Source organism: Globicephala melas, chromosome 14, assembly GCF_963455315.2.
Source record: "Globicephala melas chromosome 14, mGloMel1.2, whole genome shotgun sequence".
In the NCBI taxonomy this organism is placed as follows: domain Eukaryota; kingdom Metazoa; phylum Chordata; class Mammalia; order Artiodactyla; family Delphinidae; genus Globicephala; species Globicephala melas.
Window position 1 is genome coordinate 37,517,488 of NC_083327.1, and position 20,443 is coordinate 37,537,930.

Below are 20,443 nucleotides of genomic sequence, written 5' to 3' on the forward strand. Positions count from 1 at the left end.
GGCCCAGCCGCTCCGCAGCATGTGGGATCCTCCCGGACCGGGGCACGAACCCGTGTCCACTGCATCGGCAGGCGGACTCTCAACCAATTCCCTTCAAGGGAAGCCCTCATCTTTGATTTTTATTAACAATTTTTCTTGATTTCTTTGTTTCTCTTCATATTTAATGCCCTTGTCAGAATCTGGTTATATATTGTACCTTTACAGTCTTTCTTACAACACTCAGAACTGTAGACTATTGGCACTGGCAAGGAGGTAGGGGATGGAAATAATGCTGCCTTTATTTTGTAGATGAGGAAACTAAGAAAACAAGTTGCCTTTGCTTAGTAGTTATTTCTCTAAAATGTTTTATAAAGCCCTACTGATGTTTGTATTGTTTATTCCAATATTTAAAAACCACTAGTTGTTTAAGATATTATAAATTCCTGTATCTGTAACTGCAAAACTGCTGGCAAAAAAGGCATCATGGTTCTTTGTTGGTTTGTCTTCTACTTTAGTTAAGCACGAGGATTTCAGAGCCGGACTGCCTGGATTCAGGCAGCAGCTCTACCATTTATTACCACGAGGAAATTATTTAACCCTTTCCTCTGTCTCAGAAGAGATTAAATGGGTTAATACGCAAAAAAAACACAACAGTGCCTGCTCATAGTAAATACTCAAAAATATAAGGTGTTTTTTTTTAATGTTTGGTAGTAATTTTAATAACTATTAAATATTCTACATTATGAAGTTTCTAATTTCATTTCAAAAATGGAATATTAACACATTAGATAAACAATATGGAGGAAAAGATCTCAACTGGAATTCTAAGAGATAAAATGAGCTGTCCAATGTTAAATGGCGAATTAAAAAAAAAAGGTAGGGATAGGAACTAGGTCTACAGACTTCTACTTCAGGGCTATTTCCATGACTCTTTGTAGCTTTATATGTCATCACTGAGGAATATAAAATAGGTAAGTGCTATAAAGCTCAACATATGATGAAAACATAAGTGATCCACAAGAGTGTAGCTGCTTAGTAATGAAGTAGTTAATCTGATATTCTAAACAGAGAAACTGTCCTTTAAAAACTAAAGATTGAACACAGACACACAGTATAGTTTTGATGTTTACTGATATCTGACTGACTTGAACAAAGAACAAAGACGATTAAGCCACATGAATAACAACAAACAACTTAATGCATTTTCCAAAATTCTTAAAAACAAAGTTCCTTGGCATAGCCATACTTTCTAACAAACCCACTTTAATGTTTTCACAGTTTACAATATCAGAAATGACCTCAGGGTCAGGCATTTGTCAGTTAATGACCTGCTGGGCTAATGGCCTTCAGCTTTGCCTTGGGCACACAAGTCCTCCAGTAGGTCATTAGCTGCCGGAAAAGGGCTCTTCCCCAATCACTATTGCTAAATAAATAAAATTTGCTCCTGGGTTAAGGCCCTGTAAGCCAACTTTGGCTTAAAGTGAATTTTTTCGTTGAGTATTTACAACTCAGAGGAAAATGATGGAAATGCTAAAACCAAAGCTATATCAATAAAAGTAATGAAAAGCAGTCACGTGGATCCTTTTGGATGCTCTTAAATTTTCTTTTGCTTATGGTGTTCAAATTCAGTCTTAATTTAATATAGCAGGCACCAGATTACAAATGCACTGCATTTTGGAATTTCATCTATAAGTAAATTTTTTTGGAGCTTATACTACATTTTCCTAAAATAAAAGGCTATAAATGATGGCTAGGTTCCCAGGGAAGCCCACAAAAGCTTAGTTAGCCCATAATATTAGAAATACCATATACTTGTAATTAAAAATAAGATTGAAAACCACAATCTTATAATACTTGCAACTAAACAAAATTGGAAAACAAAACTAAATAGGAAACATTTTTAAAATGATCTTTAAATGTTGATGGTTGCAGGGAAATTTGGTTTAATAAGAGAATAAGGGTAGAGACACTGGTTCTTTCCTATGCCTATCTCATTTCTAATTATAATTTTCCTTTTTCTTAACACAAGAGTATACCAAGCTTTACTCTGTGTTCTTCAACTCCAAGTTTCTTCGTTTATTTTTCCTCTTGAAAAAAGCAGAGAGAAGGCAAAATGGTGGATGGCAATTTTTTTTTCTTTAAAAAAAAATTTTTTTTTTTGGCAATTTTTCTGAAACAACAGGTAAAAGAAGAATGAAAATCTGGTGGAAAACAGCTGAAGAGGATGTGTATACATTTTGGAGACTGTCTAAGGTGAAATGAACTGAGTTGTGAACAGTAAGAGACAAAGAAAGGGGCACTGTGTACAAGTCTACTGGGTGAAGAAATGATGGTTGGAGAAGAGACTGGGGTCAGGTGGCTGAGGATGAAGAGGAAGTAATCAGCTGTTCATCTGCCTAGTACTTTGTAAACTCTGAACTCAGGAAATTCCTTGAGTAAAATCATTAGAAAGGCAAAAGAAGAGTACTGAATAACTCAAGCTGGAAAATACATTTTTTTCTCTCTCTGGCTTTGGAGAAATAGCAATTTATGTCAGTGAAATTGGAGGGGAAAAAAAAGCCGGGTTAATTAATTTTACTTCTAGAAAGTGGGAAAAGGGATTTACAAAAATTGAGGTTGCCAAAGTATACAATGAGATTGCCATAATCAGTATGTTTCTACCTCTCATGGCCAACCACGGTGTGTGGTTCAACTGTACCCATGTCAGAGGGTGTATTTTTGTAGAACACAGACTTCTTTTTTTTTTTTTTTTTGCGGTACGCGGGCCTCTCACTGTTGTGGTCTCTCCCGTTGCAGAGCACAGGCTCCAGACGCGCAGGCTCAGCGGCCATGGCTCACGGGCCCAGCCGCTCCACGGCATGTGGGATCTTCCCAGACGGGGGCACGAACCCGTGTCCCCCGCATCGGCAGGCGGACTCTCAACCACTGCGCCACCAGGGAAGCCCAGTACACAGACTTTTTAAAAAATGGGTTTCTTTAAATGCCAGGCATATGGAAGAAATGCTTCTCTTGCTCTTTTTTTCTTGTCTTCAGGTTTCTGGTTTGACACAGACACTCAGAGAAGTGTCCATTTTGCATGATGGCATTTGACCTTCCTATGACAAAAAGATACTTCATTCCATTGTTTTATGGCACCACAAGGGTAAAGTTCAAGGTTTTAATGAGATAATACATTTTAAAAGAACATAATATTTTGCCTTTTTAAAAAATTTATTGATTTAAGGCTGTGTTGGGTCTCCGTTGCTGCGTGTGGGCTTTCTCTAGCTGCGGAGAGCGGGGGCTGCTCTTCATTGCGGTGTGCGGGCTTCTCATTGCAGTGGCTTCACTTGTTGCAGGGCATGGGCTCTAGGCGCATGGGCTTCAATAGTTGCGGCACGCAGGCTCAGTAGTTGTGGCTCGCGGGCTCTAGAGTGCAGGCTCAGTAGTTGTGGCACACAGGCTTAGTTGCTCTACGGCATGTGGGATCTTCCCAGACCAGGGCTTGAATCCAAGTCCCCTGCCCTGGCAGGCATACTCTTAACCACTGCACCACCAGGGAAGTCCCTGTCTTCTTATTTCTAGCACACATCTCAAACATTTATCACTTTCACTTTAAATACAAGGAAGCAGACTCAGAATATAAATACAGTGTCTGTTTAATATGTGGCTATGTTAGCATGTGATAAGAAAAAAGCTGGAAAAATTATTTTGGGGATTTTGAAATTGTAATTTTAAAATAGTATTTTGACTTCTCTGATATGGAGATAGTTTCCTTTATCGTTACAACATATGACACCCCACTTACGTTCTGCACATATTTACTCTAGTCATGAAAATCTACCCTCGACTGGGTCATATGAAGAAAAGAACATTAATCATGGGTGTCAAACTAAAGAGGATGAAAGCAATTAATTCAATAATTTCCACAGGTAAAATACTTATGACAAGACTGTAAACACACAAGGTCACAATAATGTCTATTTTAAATAAATATGACAGAGAAAAACTTAAATTTCATATGACATAGTATGTTTTCAGGTTTCACTTTTCAACATGAACTTGAAAGTAAACAATATAACAGATAAGAAAAACATCAAATAACCAATAGCAGCTGCTTTATTAAAATATATAGATGGTATAAAAGGAGATTTATATGCATAAATTGAGCATATTTATACAAACAAAATTATTCCTTGTAAACAACATATTTATACCTTTTGGAAAACAAAGTTAACATAAGAGAATACATCAGTTATGCAAGGACTACATCTGTGCCACTGGTTATTTAGAAATATAAATCACTAATGCTTAATAGAATGGCTCCCAGGAGTGACATCATGACAATGTTCTGGGATGTTTAGACAAGACCCCAGAACTAACTAACTCACAGATGTATAATCATAGGTCCATTAAATGAAAATCACTACAAAGATTAAAAAAATAACATGGTGAATTAAATTCTTTAGATACTAGGGTCATCACTGTACATATAAAACACTATGTTTTTTTTTAAAAAATAGATGACAAATAATAATATGCACAGTCTTATTTACACTGTGGCTTAATCTTAAAATACAAATCCAGTCTACAAGTAAACACAGAGACGAGGGAAAAGCTCTAATGGTCAGCCAGATTTCTAAATTATAGTGCTTTTCCATGTTATGATTTTCCCCCAGTTATTCAGTGTGTCTCATTGATAGCTTGATGCTCAAACACTAAAATTTTAGATTCTGGCATGACCCCATCATTTCAGCATTCAGTGATGTTCTGCATGAACACAACATAGAGCAATTTATTTCAATGGAGTCAGGGAATTTACAGCTTAAAAAGAGGCATCTGAGGTCTCTTAGTTCAGGGTCTTTATGTAGTGAAGTACTAAAATAAAAAGTTGCCCTTAGGTCCGAAAATTGAAAATGAATGATAACTCAAGCATTAATTTTTAAACTCACTACTGAATTCAAAATCTTGTTAATTCACACGTACGTGACTACAGCTATAACAGTAAGAAGACAATTATCAGAGGATTAATATACCAATTTCTATACTTAGAGATATTTAAAAATCTAAGTGTTACCTAAGGCAATTACCTTGAAGACCCCTAATATCTTCAGGGAAAAGCCAAAGGGAGAATAATTGACTTTGCTAATTTTACCCTTGGCAATTATAAAACAGCTCTGAATTTCATATGACTGCAGAATACTTCATCTAATGGCCTGTCCCAGCAGAAGTACAGTGATAAACACATAATATAGAAATTCAGACAATAATTCAGTAGCAAAAGAAAATGGGAAATTGGTAGAATGAGTAAGTCATAAAAAATTAAAGTTGCTACAAATATGCTAATTTTAACTACCAAGTTAAATATACACCCTCAAAGAAAAAGCAGACAGTTACTGTGGAGAAACAGAAAACTATACACAACAATTCTGTGTTATGTTCTACCTGCTCCCTTATTTCTGTGGCCTCTATTTATGTTGCTATTGCCGACAATTTTTCTTTCTTATAAAAGAAAATTAAAACATCATTAAATAGAATCTAACTTTACCAAGATATTAACCATATGTAGAGAGCTTATTTATCGCCACCTCTTCTTCCCCTTCAAAACCCCCCTTTTAGTAGTTAGTATTATACTTAACTTAAGCTTCTGGGAACTCATTTAATAAAATTATTCCTCTTCTGAGATAAAACTTTACTTTCCTTAAAAAAAATATTCTAAGGGGAATATTGCCATGTATTTAAATGAAAGGAACTGGCTCTGAATATGGGAGATTTGCTTTATCAAAGAAAATTCTTTGATAAAGCATTTTAGTTACCCCTTACAATCTACTCAGTTTAAAATACTGTTCACATGATTTGGAAATCATCTATTATGATTAAAAGAGGGCTACAAAAAGCCTAGATTTGTAGAAGATCAATTATGGACCCCTGGACATGCTAGTCAAGGTCTTTCACAAAAAGTGAGCCAGTGAAGCATCTTTTGAAATTGACCTTGTAGAGCCTTCAATGACCCTTTGAAGAACAATGTGCAAAAGATCCATGTTTTGGATGAACGGGGTTGTGTAGAATAAAGGCTTCAATTTAACACACAACTATCAAAGTCAGAAAAAAACATACCATGGTTTAAAAAGGAAAAAAATTCCTCACCAGACAAAGGTTGATAAAATGCAAATCTAAAGGTGCAAACCTGTGCACAGACCGTGAAGGTACAGGGCTCACTGGAGGGGAAGGGAATGCCTGATCATTCTTATTCCAAGGAGAAGCTTCAGGCTGAACCGTTGCTTGGATATTCTAAGCTTTTTTTGGGGGGTGGGGGGAGTAAACCAAGTAGTGCTACTGAAATCCAGTGCCTAATGGAGCAGATGGTGGAGGTCTTAGACTCTGGAACATTTATAGTGATGCTTCTGAATGCAAAACACCAGGAGTGGATTTCACCGGCTGTGAATCTGATTTGATTTTGATGGGACAAAGCCTCCATTTTCTCTGAACTTGAACCACACTGAAAGAAAGAATGTGTGAATGATACAAGCTAGCTAAGAAAAAGGAACATATTAAATATTATTCCCATAAAGTGGTTAACACAAGTGAATACTTGTTTGTGTCATTATAGCATGTTAATAATATTTGTACTTAATATTTGTACCATCATCTTAACCTTATATAACATTTCATCAGAATAGCTTAAGTGAGTTAGATCTGATGATCAGAGCAAACAGATATAAATTTGTCTGAAGGCAATAAGCTTTTTTTTTTCTTTTTTAATGGTAGGGGCCAGGCTGAGGGCTAATTACTGAAATGTGGACCTAGTTAGTATGTCCGTAACATATCTTCCTCTCAGGTATGTGGGTCTAAACCATGAGTGGCCAGTGTGTGTGGCTAGTCATCTGCAGCTCAACGCACCCAGAAACCATACCAGACCTGTACTTTCTGAGGCTTCCTCCTTCTCCAAGACCCAAAGTTCAACACAGACCATAGCAGGTATGGTGAAGAGGGAAGTTGGACAATGCAGTCAGAGAGTGGCTCCCAAGTCAACTGAGATTATTTATTATTCCATTTTATTTTTAATTTTTTTTTGCGGTACGTGGGCCTCTCACTGTTGTGGCCTCTCCCGTTGCGGAGCACAGGCTCCGGATGCGCAGGCTCAGCGGCCATGGCTCACGGGCCCAGCCGCTCTGCGGCATGTGGTATCTTCCCGGACCGGGGCACGAACCCGTGTCCCCTGCATCGGCAGACGGACTCTCAACCACTGTGCCACCAGGGAAGCCCCTATTATTCCATTTTATACGGCCAATTCATTTCCTTCTTTAGCTTCCTTTTCAGATGAATATAAACTATATATTAAAGGTACCATACTATTTTCTCCCTAAAACCAGCAGGTCTGTCTTATGAAAATATGTGCTAGCCAAAAGTGGGATGGGAAGGTAGGGCAGAATGCTACTTGTCTCCCAGTATCTATTCTCTGCATCTTCCGGATTTTTGGTTGGGCACATGGCAACCTTGCGATCGTTTACATTTCTTAGTCTCCCTGACAGCTAGGTGTGACCATATCATTAAATTCTAGCCAATAGGATGTAAGCAGAAGGATTTCAAATAACTTCTGAGAAACGTCTTTAAAGTGGTGACACTATACAATTTATCATCCGAACTGGGCCATGTGAGAGTAAAAGGGAGTGCTAAAATAATTAAAATTTTGTACTTTTTGAAACTGGTATTTATTAACTAACAATTGATTTTATTATACTGGGGGACTTGTTAACTAGTTCTATTCAAAAACCATTTTCAAAAATAAAATTTCAAAAGAAATAAAATAACATATATCCATGTACATTAAAATAAAATAAAAAAGAACTTCTTTATATTGATAATCTGAATATTAAAAAATAGTCAGTAGAATAATTATTCTTGGTACATATTCACATACTTTGTTTCTTAGCAATATCTGTCTCTAATATTGTGTCACTGGCATTTTTCTGAAGGATGTGTCTGTAAAAATATGGCATTTAAAAATAAAACTGCTAGCAATATTCTTCACAGTTGCATTTTATAATTAATTAATTTGAAATTACTGATATTTTAATTGATTCTTATTGGTAGACCGTAATATTTTTAATTGAGAAAGATGCTCTTTCTACAGGTTCTGAGTTACTTGGTAAGCTCAGAGCAAATTTTCTAAATGGAAGAGACACTCAGTTCTAATTTTTTTTTCACATTGAAAAGTGTAACTATTCCACCCCAAATATTTTCAAGGTACTGTCTTCTTGCTTCCTTCAGAGTACTTTCCTTTGACAAATATTTTTAAAAGATAAAACTTGTCAAATAAATTGACTCTATGATTCTTTTGAATGTTTTGCCAAAATTAGATGCTGCAAAGTCTAGGCCTTCTCAATTTCATTTCATTCATGTATGTGTATAATTTATTCAAAATAGGAGCACCACCAAAAGATTCTTCCTGCAAGATGAAATATTCCCAATCAGAAGTACAGAATTGCAGATTTTAATCTTGTAGAGCATTTGAGTTCTTACCATTTATGTTGTTCAATTCCTTCTTTCCTTCTGTAGGGAAAAATTCCAATGGAAATTTTGTTTTCATTAATTGCAGTTCTATAAAAGCTTCATTGGGTGTTTCAGTTGTTGAACACTTGATTTCAGATTTCCACTTGATTTTGAACAAAATGTCACCAAAACTTTGATGAGCCATTTATAACAAAGTTCAATACCATTGTTGGGTATAAAGATTTCTAAAATCTGATTGATGACAGGCAACAAAGAGAGAAGGCACATATTGTGGTGCTGAACTACATAGTTTTATACTCAATATCAGCTATATCCCCCAAATCTTGTAGTCCAGAGAGTCTGACTATAGGGATATTTGTAAATTTTTGTAACAATAGCTTCTATTTCAATTAGTAGAATGTTGATGTTTGTTTCGATGCAATTATGAATTATGGGTGTGCCTCAACCAGTTCCAAGTCCTCCATAGATTTCTCAAGATAGTAAGACGGTCATTTTTATCACAACACTGTATGTGTTTCACCTAAATTTGTACCTGTATTAATATTGTAAACTAACAATTTTATCTTTCATGTTCAACTTTTTTTTTAAAGTCTTTATTGAATTTATTACAATATTGCTTCTGTTTTACGTTTTGGTTTTTTGGCCGTGAGGCATGTGACATCTTAGCTCCCTGACCAGCAATTGAACACACACCCCTTCACTGGAAGGCAAAGTCTTAACCACTGGACCACCAGGGAAGTCCCTCATATTCAACTTTTTTTGTGTGTGTGTGGTACGTGGGCCTCTCACTGTTGTGGTCTCTCCCGTTGCGGAGCACAGGCTCCAGACGCGCAGGCTCAGCGGCCATGGCTCACGGGCCCAGCCGCTCCGCGGCATGTTGGATCTTCCCGGACCAGGGCACGAACCCGTGTCCCGTGCATCGGCAGGTAGACTCTCAACCACTGCGCCACCAGGGAAGCCCAAGGAACTTCTTAAATAAACAATATTGCATCTAAATAATTGAATATTGTGCAACCATTAGAAAGTTTATGAAAAAAGTTAATGACATGGGAAAATGCCCACATCATATATGCCATGAGAGAAAATAGGCAGGATTAAAAAAAATCTTGCACATGTAAGTTCTCACTTATGTTACCCCCAAATCCACATATATAAATGTATGAATAAACAAACAAAAAAAGACTGAAAGGAAATACATGAAAATATTAACCAACAGTGATTATTTCTGGATAGTGAGATGATAGGTAATATTTATTTATATCTTTATATTGAATATTTAACACTACCCTATAATTAACAAATAATTCCATCTGTAATCAGAAAAAAACAGAAATTAATTTCAAAACTCTTTCCTAGCATTTACCAGTTTTAACTGGTGTTGACACTGCCATCAACGTCATTATCATCATCACAATTTTACTGAGCATCTATGTGTGGGGAGTTGAGGCAGCAGGGTGTCCAGACCTCTGTGGCTCCTGCAGTCAACCAAAGGCCATCCAGATACAAGCAAACCCTGCCCAGTTTTACCTTGGTGTTCTGAAGCAGAGCTAGTCCATTGCAGGCATTTGCTAGAAGAAAGTCTCCACTCAGGATAGCTATTTTATTTCCAAACTGCATGTCTTTCAGTGGCCCATCAGAAGATTGCAATTCATCTAAATTTACTATCCCACGATGTACAAGGAGAGCAGTATGGATAAGTTCTGTGATCTCTGCCAAACTTCTTTGACTAAAACATAAAGGTAAGACTTGTCTGAGTATAAAGAATACCAACTTATCACTAATGTCAGACTTCAGTTTTCAACAACAAAATATTTTATAGATTAGTGTCTCTTTTTTAAGATTATTCCTTTTTCATGAAGTTTTTTTCTATTGAGATATAATTGACATATAACATTATATTAGTTTCAGGTGTACAACATAATGATATGGTATTTGTACATACAGCTGACCTTTGAACAACACGGGATTGAACTGTGTGAGTCCATTTACATGAGGATATTTTCAATAAATACTTAGGTATTATACAATCTGAGGTTGGTTGAATTTGCAGATGTGGAACCACAAATATGGAGGACCGGCTATGGGCCTTGAGCATCCGTGGATTTTGGTATCTGAAGTGGGTCCTGGAACCAATTCCCCGTGGATATCAAGGGAGGGCTGTATTGCAAAATGAACACCACCGTAAGCCTAGTTAACATCTGTCACCACATATAGTCACAAATTTTTTTTTCTTGTGATGAGAAGATCTACTGTCTTAGCAACTTACAAATACACAATACAGTATTATTAACCACAGTCACCATTTATGCATTATATCCCCAGTACATTATATCTTCATGGCTTTTCTTTTTAAAATAACTAGAAGTTCGTGCCTTTTGACCACCTTCACCCATTTTGTCTCCCTTCCCACCCTCCACCCGCCCCCTGACCCCAACCTCTGACAGCCACCAATCTGTTCTCTGTATCTATGAGTTCAGTTTTTGGTTTTGTTTTGTTTTTTTTTATATCCCACATATAAGTGAAACCATACAGTATTTGTCTTTCTCTGACTTATTTCACTTAGCATTTTGAAGCTTCGTGGGGTTTCTTTTTGAAGGTTTCAAATGCACTTTTTTTCAATCATGCCATATTTTAATGGGTACATGGTACTTTTACTTGGCATCAATTATGAGTTGGTTTTGAAGCAATTCAGTATTATACCAGCTGGATGACTGATGATCACTGATCTCTCCATTCTTTTGGGGTGACTCTGCTAGCAGGGGACAGGTTCCACAGTATTCCAATTTGTGTTGCTGCATATACCCATATAGCAACACAAAGTGGCCCCACTAGTATTACCAGTTTGTCATGGAAATCATGTGTACGTTTCTGGTGTCTCTGCCTTGCCATTGTTAGCTGAATGCTTCAAACTCAGGGAAACATCATGAAGCTGAAGACAGAAACTGTGGCAAATGCAGCTGAGGGTTTGGTGTAACTTCATATCAAGCACCCTCGCAAAGACACTTGAATGAAGTTTTTATTAGAGGCCTTTCCACCAAGTAGTTTGTGATCCATAAGCAGATCCTGACACCTTTCTTCTCTCTACCATTCCCCATTCTCTATCCCACGAGTCACCAGGATTCCCCAGAGAGAAGCTGACCAGTAAGGGCCACCCTCTACAGTTCCATTTAGATACTTTGTCCTCAGTATAACTTGAAGATTTATGAGAATTCTTACTGGTATCTAATAAAACTCCAATTTGAGTGGGAATATAACTTGTGCCAGACATTAGGTTAAGCACTTTTATGCATTATTACTTTTAATCCTAAATGCAAAGCTGTGGGATTTACAGACATGAATAGAATGTGGTCTCTTCCTTCAAGGACCTTATCTTTCAGAACAAGAACCAAGATATATATCTACAGCAGTAATTAAAATAGAGAAGGCCCTTGAGGAGCTTATAGTATAGTACTGTATCAGACAGGATTTCAAGAGATGTTTGTTTTCTTTTTTATACTTTTCTATAGTTTGTACCTTTTCTATAACAAAAGTATTACTTTTATAATCATAAAAAATTAACAATTACTGTAAAATTTAAACCTTATAACCACCCTATGATAGGTATTACTAACCTCTTTTTATAGGTGAGAAAATTGATGTACACAGTTTAATGACTTGCCCAAAGGCACACAGTAATACAGAGCTAGAAATCCATTGAAATCTGTTACAAATGGCCCCATGTGAATCATGCCACTTCGTTTCCACGCTCCTGTGTAGTCCCCTCCACCCTAACTTTGGGCTTCACCATGTGACTTACTTTGGCCAAAAAGACATTAGCACACGTGACATAAGTAAAGCCTTCTAAGTGTTTATGCATTAAGGCTTGTCCAGTGCAGTCACACAAGTGACCCCAGAATGTAAGAAATAAAATGGCTGTTTCAAGTCACTAAATCTTAGGATAGTTTGCTATGAAGCAATAGCTATCTGATACAGAAACTGGTATATCTAGGAGTGGGTGCTGTTGCAAAAAAAGCCTAAAATATGTGTCAATGGCTTTGAGTCTGAATGTTTGGGGCTAGAGGTAAAGGCTGAAGAAATGGCAAAGTCTTAGTAGAATCTGGAAAGGCAGTGAGGAAACTGTTATTGGGGGATTGAGCAAAAACATATGGTGTTATAAGGTAGGGAAACAACTTGCAAAACTTTTATCTGTGGTAACTTGAAAGACAGAAAATATACCTAAATATTAAAAAGTAGGTAGTGAAAGTGGAGAGATCAGTGGAGGAAGCTGTAACAAAGGCCCAAGTAACAAAAGGGTTTGACCTAAAGGTCAAATTTAAGCATTTGACCTAGAATAACAGCCTTAGACAAGGAGACAAATAAATATAAAACAATCTAATAATAAATATAAGAGACTCTTCTCTCAAAAAAATGTAGTACTTGTTTAACAACTACAGTACAGTAATTACATAAAGATGCAATAAAATAAAGGAGCCAAAATACTTGGCATATACAAAAGAAAAATTACGTTTCTGATTTACTCCCCTAGCTTCAAAAAAAAAAAAAAAAGTAAAAGAATATGTAAAAATGACCCCGTGTACATACTGTATCTGACTACAAATTGGGGGTGTAGGAGAAGATGAACCAGTGAGTTAAACAGCTTCTGAAAAGAGTAGATTCATGGTTTAGATTAAAACCTCACTACATCCCAAAGAAAATCACCAAGGATGGAGCCTTATAAGACTATTGAGAAGTTAACAGAAAACATTTTTGAAAAGGGAGCTAAAATTTAAAACTATCCTTTAAAAGAGTGACTAAAAGAAAGGAATAAAAATATATTTTATTAGTACCCTGCAAATGTATTCTAGCTTACGAAAAAGTTCGCTGCTACATTTCACAAAAATTGCACAATGAGATTATGAGCAAGTATAAAACTCAAGAAGGGTTAAGCACTGGATAAATCTCTCATGCAGTTCAGCTTATGAAAGAAAGTAATAACCAGGAAAGCAAAAGTTGTAGGTGTTTTGAATTACCCTAAGGATGAAAATGAATGATTGGGAGCTTTTAATAAAGACATCTATAATCATAAAACTGCATTCATTAAACAAATGGCAATCTTTAAATGCCACATGGCCAGAAACAACAAAAACAGTGGTAATAATAAAAGTGAAAAACCATAATATGTACAGCAACCACCATTCGCAAAGAACTTTCACTTATATTATCTACTTGTGATTCTAATTACAGCAGGTCTGGGAGGTTAAAGACCTGGTCGGAACATTCAGTTTATAAAGGACAAAGCTGGAACTCAGAGTCACCTTGTCATAGTGACCAATGATAATTTAAAATGTTTATTTGCCTAATGAATAGCAAATGGTGGTAGGGGGCCAAAGTCACCAATGTTACCAAGATTGGTATATGCCCACCACAAACTTGTCCAATTTTCATCCTTAGTTCTAAGCACTACAGAAGAGAATATTTCTAGGAGAAAGTATATTATGACTAGACTTGACTCTTTTTGTTCATAGTAGCTAGGGAAAGTAATCAAGTTGTTTCCAAATCATTTGGTTAGAATCAAATCAAGTGATTTAACTCAGTCAGGAACCTAGATAACAGTTCTACCTATAACAGACAGGTCGTGGGCAAATCCCTTAAACTCTCAGGTCCTTGGTCTTCTGAACACTGAAAGGAGGGGAACTGGAGAAACAGTCTCTTCCAGTTCTAAGGTTCAGGGATTTGAGTCCTAAAATTTAAGATTCAGCTCTAAAATTCTAAGATTCGGGGATTAAAAAAAAATTACTTAGACTGGTAGTTAATAGTTAAAAAGAGACAAAATTATTGCTATTATTGGTACCTACTTTTCTACAAGAAATAGAAATGAACTGATTGGTCATCTTGAAATCTGTCCTGCAATTCCACTATCTAGTATGATGCTCTCAACTTCTAAGATTTTACCATTAGATAAACAACTTCAGGCCACATTACACAAGAGTTAATTTAGCATACAGCAGAGAAGCAGTGACAATATGAAAGAATCTGGGAATTTTTCCTTTTCATTATCTTATTCCTATTTTAGCCACCCAAAGCAATCTAGTAAACTTTCAATGTACTGGATTTTTAAAATTATCTTGTATAAAAGTCTTCATGTGATCTTATGTATATATGTTTTAGTACTTGGGTATTTTTCATGCTAAATCTTGATTGGAAAAGAGTCACAAATGAATACTGCTTATGTTAAGTAATCAGAGTAAGGAAGTAATTACTACATTGAATGTAACCCCGAGGATTAATCAATGTTTTTACACGAATTTTCACCAAATTACTTTCTTTCAGTTATATGTTAAACAACTTAACCTGCTTTGATCCATATTCTTCCAACCATTCTCCAATTTTTTTAGGATCCTAAGCTTTAGAAATAAGATGGCAGACATTGCTAGTTACCTCTTCACTCTCTCCTTCCTCACTACTAACATACCTGTAGTTATAGCTGGAGAGACAATGTACTCATTTAAAAATACTCACCTCCTCAAGATCCCTTGAGGCTAGAGGGGATTGTGTAGCACAGTCTGGCCAATGAATGTAAGCAGAGGTCCACTAGGTGGAGTTTCTGAGAAATCTACTGAGTTTCTGATATAAGAGAACAGATTCAGATGGCATGCCTTTGGCATTTTGAGCTTACCTCTTCCTCCTGTTTGGTTATGGCCCAGCTGCCTGGGGGCACAATAGAAACTTTAAAGATCCTAAGAGGGCCCCCAACCTAAGGATGGTAGAGCAGGAAGAAATGAGAAGCCTGGACCCCTGGTGACTTCTTAGGGCTGCACCAGCTCTGACATGCCCATCTCTACACTTCTTGTTATCTGAGACAAATAAACACTGCGTTCCTTTAAGCTACTGTTTGCTGGAGTCAAACTCCTAAAAGATATGGTCAATAAAAACTATACCACAGGGCTTCCCTGGTGGCGCAGTGGTTGAGAGTCCGCCTGCCGATGCAGGGGACATGGGTTCGTGCCTCGGTCCGGGAAGATCCCACATGCCGCGGAGCGGCTGGGCCCGTGAGCCATGGCCGCTGAGCCTGCGCGTCCGGAGCCTGTGCTCCACAACAGGAGAGGCCACAACAGTGAGAGAGGCCTGCTTACCGCAAAAAAAAAAAAAAAAAAAAAACTATACCACAGGGGCTTCCCTGGTGGCGCAGTGGTTAGGAACCCGCCTACCAATGGAGGGGACACGGGTTCGAGCCCTGGTCTGGGAAGATCCCACATGCCACGGAGCAACTAAGCCTGTGTGCCACAACTACTGAGCCTGCGCTCTAGAGCCCGCAAGCCACGACTACTGAAGCTTGCGTGCCACAACTACTGAAGCCCACATGCCTAGAGCCCATGCTTTGCAACAAGAGAAGCCACCACAATGAGAAGCCCGTGCACTGCAACGAAGAGTAGCCCCCGCTCGCCACAAATGGAGAAAGCCTGTGTGGAGCAACGAAGACAAAACAAAACAAAACAAACAAGCAATGAAGACAAGACAAAACAAAACAAACAAACAAACAGCTATACCACAAAAATGATAAAGATGACATTTTACGTTCATATTTCTGCACTCTGGTTTTATTCACCTAATATTATCTCTTGGAGATAGTTCCACATTATTTACAAATAAAGGATCGCCTAGTTCTCTTTAACATCTCTTCAGAGGTCCATTGTATAGATGTGCCATACTTTTGCTGCTATACGGTGAATGATAAATTTTTGTTTGAACAATTTTTAAGAATCAGCCCATGCGTCACTTCTCTGAAGTCTTCCCTCATTTCCCCAAAGTTAACTCCTTCTGCGCTTGAAAGCCTTCGAACATAGCTCAGTCATTTGTTGTACTATGTTGTAATTATTACTTTTTAAAAAATTAATTAATTATTTTGTTTATTTATTTGTTTTTTGGCTGTGTTGGGTCTTCATTACTGTGTGAGGGCTTTCTCCAGTTGCGGCGGGTGGGGGCCACTCTTCATCGTGGTGTGCGTGCCTCTCACTGTTGCGGCCTCTCGTGGCAGAGCACAGGCTCCAGATGCGCAGGCTCTGTAGTTGTGGCTCACAGGCCTAGTTGCTCCGTGGCATGTGGGATCTTCCCAGACCAGGGCTCGAACCCATGTCCCCTGCATTGGCAGGCAGATTCTCAACCACTGTGCCACCAGGGAAGCCCCTGTAATTATTTCGTTAGCCATATTTCTTCCTGCTCTCTCTCTCCCTCACAACACTGTAAATGATACCATCCTATTTCCCTAGCCTGCCTATAAACATTTGTTAAACGAATAGCTCTTTACTTAGCAATCAATTTTATAAAGGTAGAGGGAACAGCTATCACTCTGAGTTTCAAAAGGTGAGGAATGATATAAACTAAAAAGTCAGATTTATAGAATCAGAGTTGGAAATGACCCATAGGTCAATTAAGCTCAATTAGCCCCTTCCAGGGATGAGTAATCACAAATTACACAGGAGCCAAGTCTGCTGATGAACAGTTTTAATTATCAGAAATTGTTCCTAATATTAACTTGAAATTTCTTAAAGTGTTTTACATGTTTAAGTTGGTGTTAAAATAATACAAGAGTCAATAGTGTTTCACCACACAGGCAAAGGAGATAAAAGATAATACAGTCTTCTTTCTCTTTCTTTCTTATTCTTTCTTTTTTTCCCCTCCTTCCTTCTTTGCTTTCCTTTTTAAAGATGCATTTCTTGAAAACACTTTTTATTTTGGGAATTTTCAAACATAACAAAAGTAGAAAATATAGCATAAAGAACCTCTGTGGACCCTAATCTTGTTTTAGATACACCTTTCACTCTCCTTCCAGATTTTCTTCCTTCCAGATTATTTTGAAGCAAATGTCAGACATCATGTCATTTCATCTGACAATACTTCAAATATCCTATTTTTTAAAATGCCTAACAGCAGAAATGGCTCCCACTTACTAAATTACTTTAAGCCAATTAGTTACTGTATGCCAAGCAAGTTTATATAATTTTGCAAGCATAATAATAATTCAATTAACAGATTAATAAATAAAATAATGTAAAACTCACAGCAGCTCTCTGAGGTAAGCATTATCTCTATTGTATAGAAGGAAGCTGGGTGGGCAGGCTAAGTAACTTGCTCAAGTCTAGCTGGTAAACTGCAGAGCTGGAGTTGAAGCCCCGGGTTCTCTGATTCTAAAACCCAAAACACAAAATATACAAAATTCTGGGTGTTTCTGAAAGTATTAAAATGGTAGGCAAGAGTCATTTATTTAAAATCATTTTACTTGAGCCCTAAAAGGTTTTTTTTTTTAAGTTGGAAAATTGACTTTTATGTTCATGTGGGAAGAATAAATTTGAAAATTACAAAGAAAATTTTGGAAGAGGCCTGTCATTCTAGATTTTAAAACTTATTATGAAGCTATTGTAATTTTTAAAAGAATAGTGCTATCACAAGAACAAACTAATAGATTAGTGGAATGAACTCCAGAAAGAGATCCAAATATATTTGGAAAATTATTTATGGTAAAGATAACATTTCAAATTGTTAGGGAAAAAATGGAATATTCTTACAAAAACTGTTGGGGCAACTGGCTATCGATTAAAGGAAAAAAATAATGAAGTTAGATACTTACTGTACTCCGAGGATAAAAATATATTTAGCTGGATCAAATATATAAATGTGAAAAACAAAACTATAACTTTAGGAAAACATTCTTAGGACCCTGGGCTGAGAAAGCCTTGCAAAATAAAATGGGAAGTCATGAAGTCATAAAGAAAATAATGGATAAAATTGACTGAAATATACAAAAATGTTTATATAATAAAATATAGGCTGATTAGAAATAACATATTTGCAACACATACAACAGACAGAAGATTATATTCAAAATACGTGTGGAGCTTGTCCAAGCTGGACAAGAAATTAATAAGAAAAAGATAAACAGCGCAAGAGCAAAATGGGAAAGGAAATGAAGAGGTAATTCCAAAAGAAACACAAATGGTCAAAACCATATAAAATGACGCTTAACTAAAAATTTGGAAAAGGAGTATTATAATAATAATGAGATAATATTTTTAGTCCATTAGCTTTGCAAAAATGAAAAGATTAGAAATGAGGCAAGCAGGAAGATGAAGAAACAATGAAGTCCACCACTTTGCTCCTTTGTTCAAAACCCTCCAATGGCTCCCCATCTCACTCAGGGTAAAAGCCAAAGTTCCAAGAATGGATTCCAAGGCCCAACACAATCTGCCCCTGCTCCTCTAACCCCTTAACTCTCTGACTTCATTTGCTACTCTCTTCCCCCTTGCTCACTCTCCTCCAGCTACATTAGCTTCCTTGGTGTTCCCTGAACAAGCCAAGCCTGTTCCTACCACAGGGCCTTTGTCCCTTCCTCTGTCTGGACTAATCTGCCCCTATATATTTGCGAGGTTTCGTTACTTGCTTCCTTCAGGTCCCTTCAAAGTGCACCTGATCAGGAAGGCCTTCTCTGACTACTCCACTTACAAGAGCAACCTTCCCCTTCCTGCTGGCACTCTATATCTCTACTTCCTGCTTTTTTTTCCCCTCCATAGCACTTATTGTCATCTGACACACTAGTTATTTCATCTGTGTTTTGCTTCTCTCTCCAGGGTCCCATAGAAAGAAAGTTCCATAAGAGCAAAGAATGGAGAAAGTAGAGGGGAAAGCTGATATGAGCAATAGAGCTCCTAAAATACACTTCAAAAATACCAAAATATCAAAAATACTAAGATAGCAATAATAAAAAGGAAAAGTATATGCTTTTAACGCCAGATGAAAGAAACTTTCATGGTGATAACTTTGTCAAATATTACTTTTTAATAAGTAAGCTAGGCCCAAAGTCCTAAGACATTTATTTAATTCATTGTAAAAATTACAGAAACATAGTGATTCTCCTATTTTGTCACTCCCATAGATATCTTTGAATTTTAGGTTTGCCACGACCACAGCATTCAAAACTAATCTTGCTTCATTCCTTCATTTGGCAATGAGAATTGTGATTTTAAAAACAGTGACTAAACCCAAAATCTCAAAGCTGTAGGTTGCAGTAATGGTAACTTCCAAATAGAGATCAAGTCACAGATTCGAGGGCTGAAACATTGCCCAGGTCTTACTTCCAGCTCTGACCACACACACTAAGCAATCACTCAAAAGGACTGAGGGCTCTGCATCTCTTTTAGGAAAGCTCACCTGACATTCTAAGTTAGAATATATAGAAAAGAGGCAGAAAGCAAGAAGTCTTTGCATCTGGTCTCATTCAAAGAGATTAGATATCCAAGCAATGTTAGAATCTTGCCATGCCATGAAAACACACGGTCTGGAAGTGAGGGGGAAGAAAAGACAAAAAAAAACCCAGAGAAGTCACGACAGTTCAGTATTGATGGATTCTGTAATTATTTCCCTCCATACCTGCCAACCAATCTACAGAGAGGTGAGCTGCCTTCAGTGGTGGTATTCATACTTGAGAAAGCAGAGGATGTTGGGACTCAGCAAGGAATCACAATAGTTATTACTTGAAATAGCCAAACAAAACAAAACTTGTGGGACTTCCCTAGTGGCACAGTGATTAAGAATGTGCCTGCTGGGAAGAACTTCAAGATGGCGGAGGAGTAAGACATGGAGATCACCTTCCTCCCCACAAATACATCAGAAATACATTTACATGTGGACCAACTCCTACAGAACACCTACTGAATGCTGGTGGAAGACCTCAGACATCCCAAAAGGCAGGAAACTCCCCCATGTACCTGGGTAGGGCAAAAGGAGAAAGAAAAAACAGACAAAAGAATAGGGACGGGACCTGCACCTCAGGGAGGAAGCTGTGAAGGAGGAAAATTTTCCACACACTAGGAAGCCCCTTCACTGCTGGATATGGGGGGTGGCAGGGGGGAAGCTTCAGAGCCACAGAGGAGAGCGCAGCAACAGGGGTGCGGAGGGCAAAGCGGAGAGATCCCCACACAGAGGATCGGTGTTGACCAGCACT

General features: G+C 37.5%; 1 protein-coding gene across 7 annotated transcripts in view; it reads right to left on the minus strand.

Annotated features, from left to right (window-relative positions):
• The window catches only part of PDSS2 (decaprenyl diphosphate synthase subunit 2), a 267,741-nt gene that overhangs the window by 101,347 nt on the left and 145,951 nt on the right, over positions 1–20,443 (minus strand). For all 7 annotated transcript variants that reach the window (XM_060283789.1, XM_060283791.1, XM_030882914.2 and 4 more), the window contains one exon: positions 9,997–10,195. In XM_060283789.1, the coding sequence (XP_060139772.1) occupies positions 9,997–10,195 (199 nt within the window). The remainder of the gene's footprint in view (positions 1–9,996; positions 10,196–20,443) is intronic.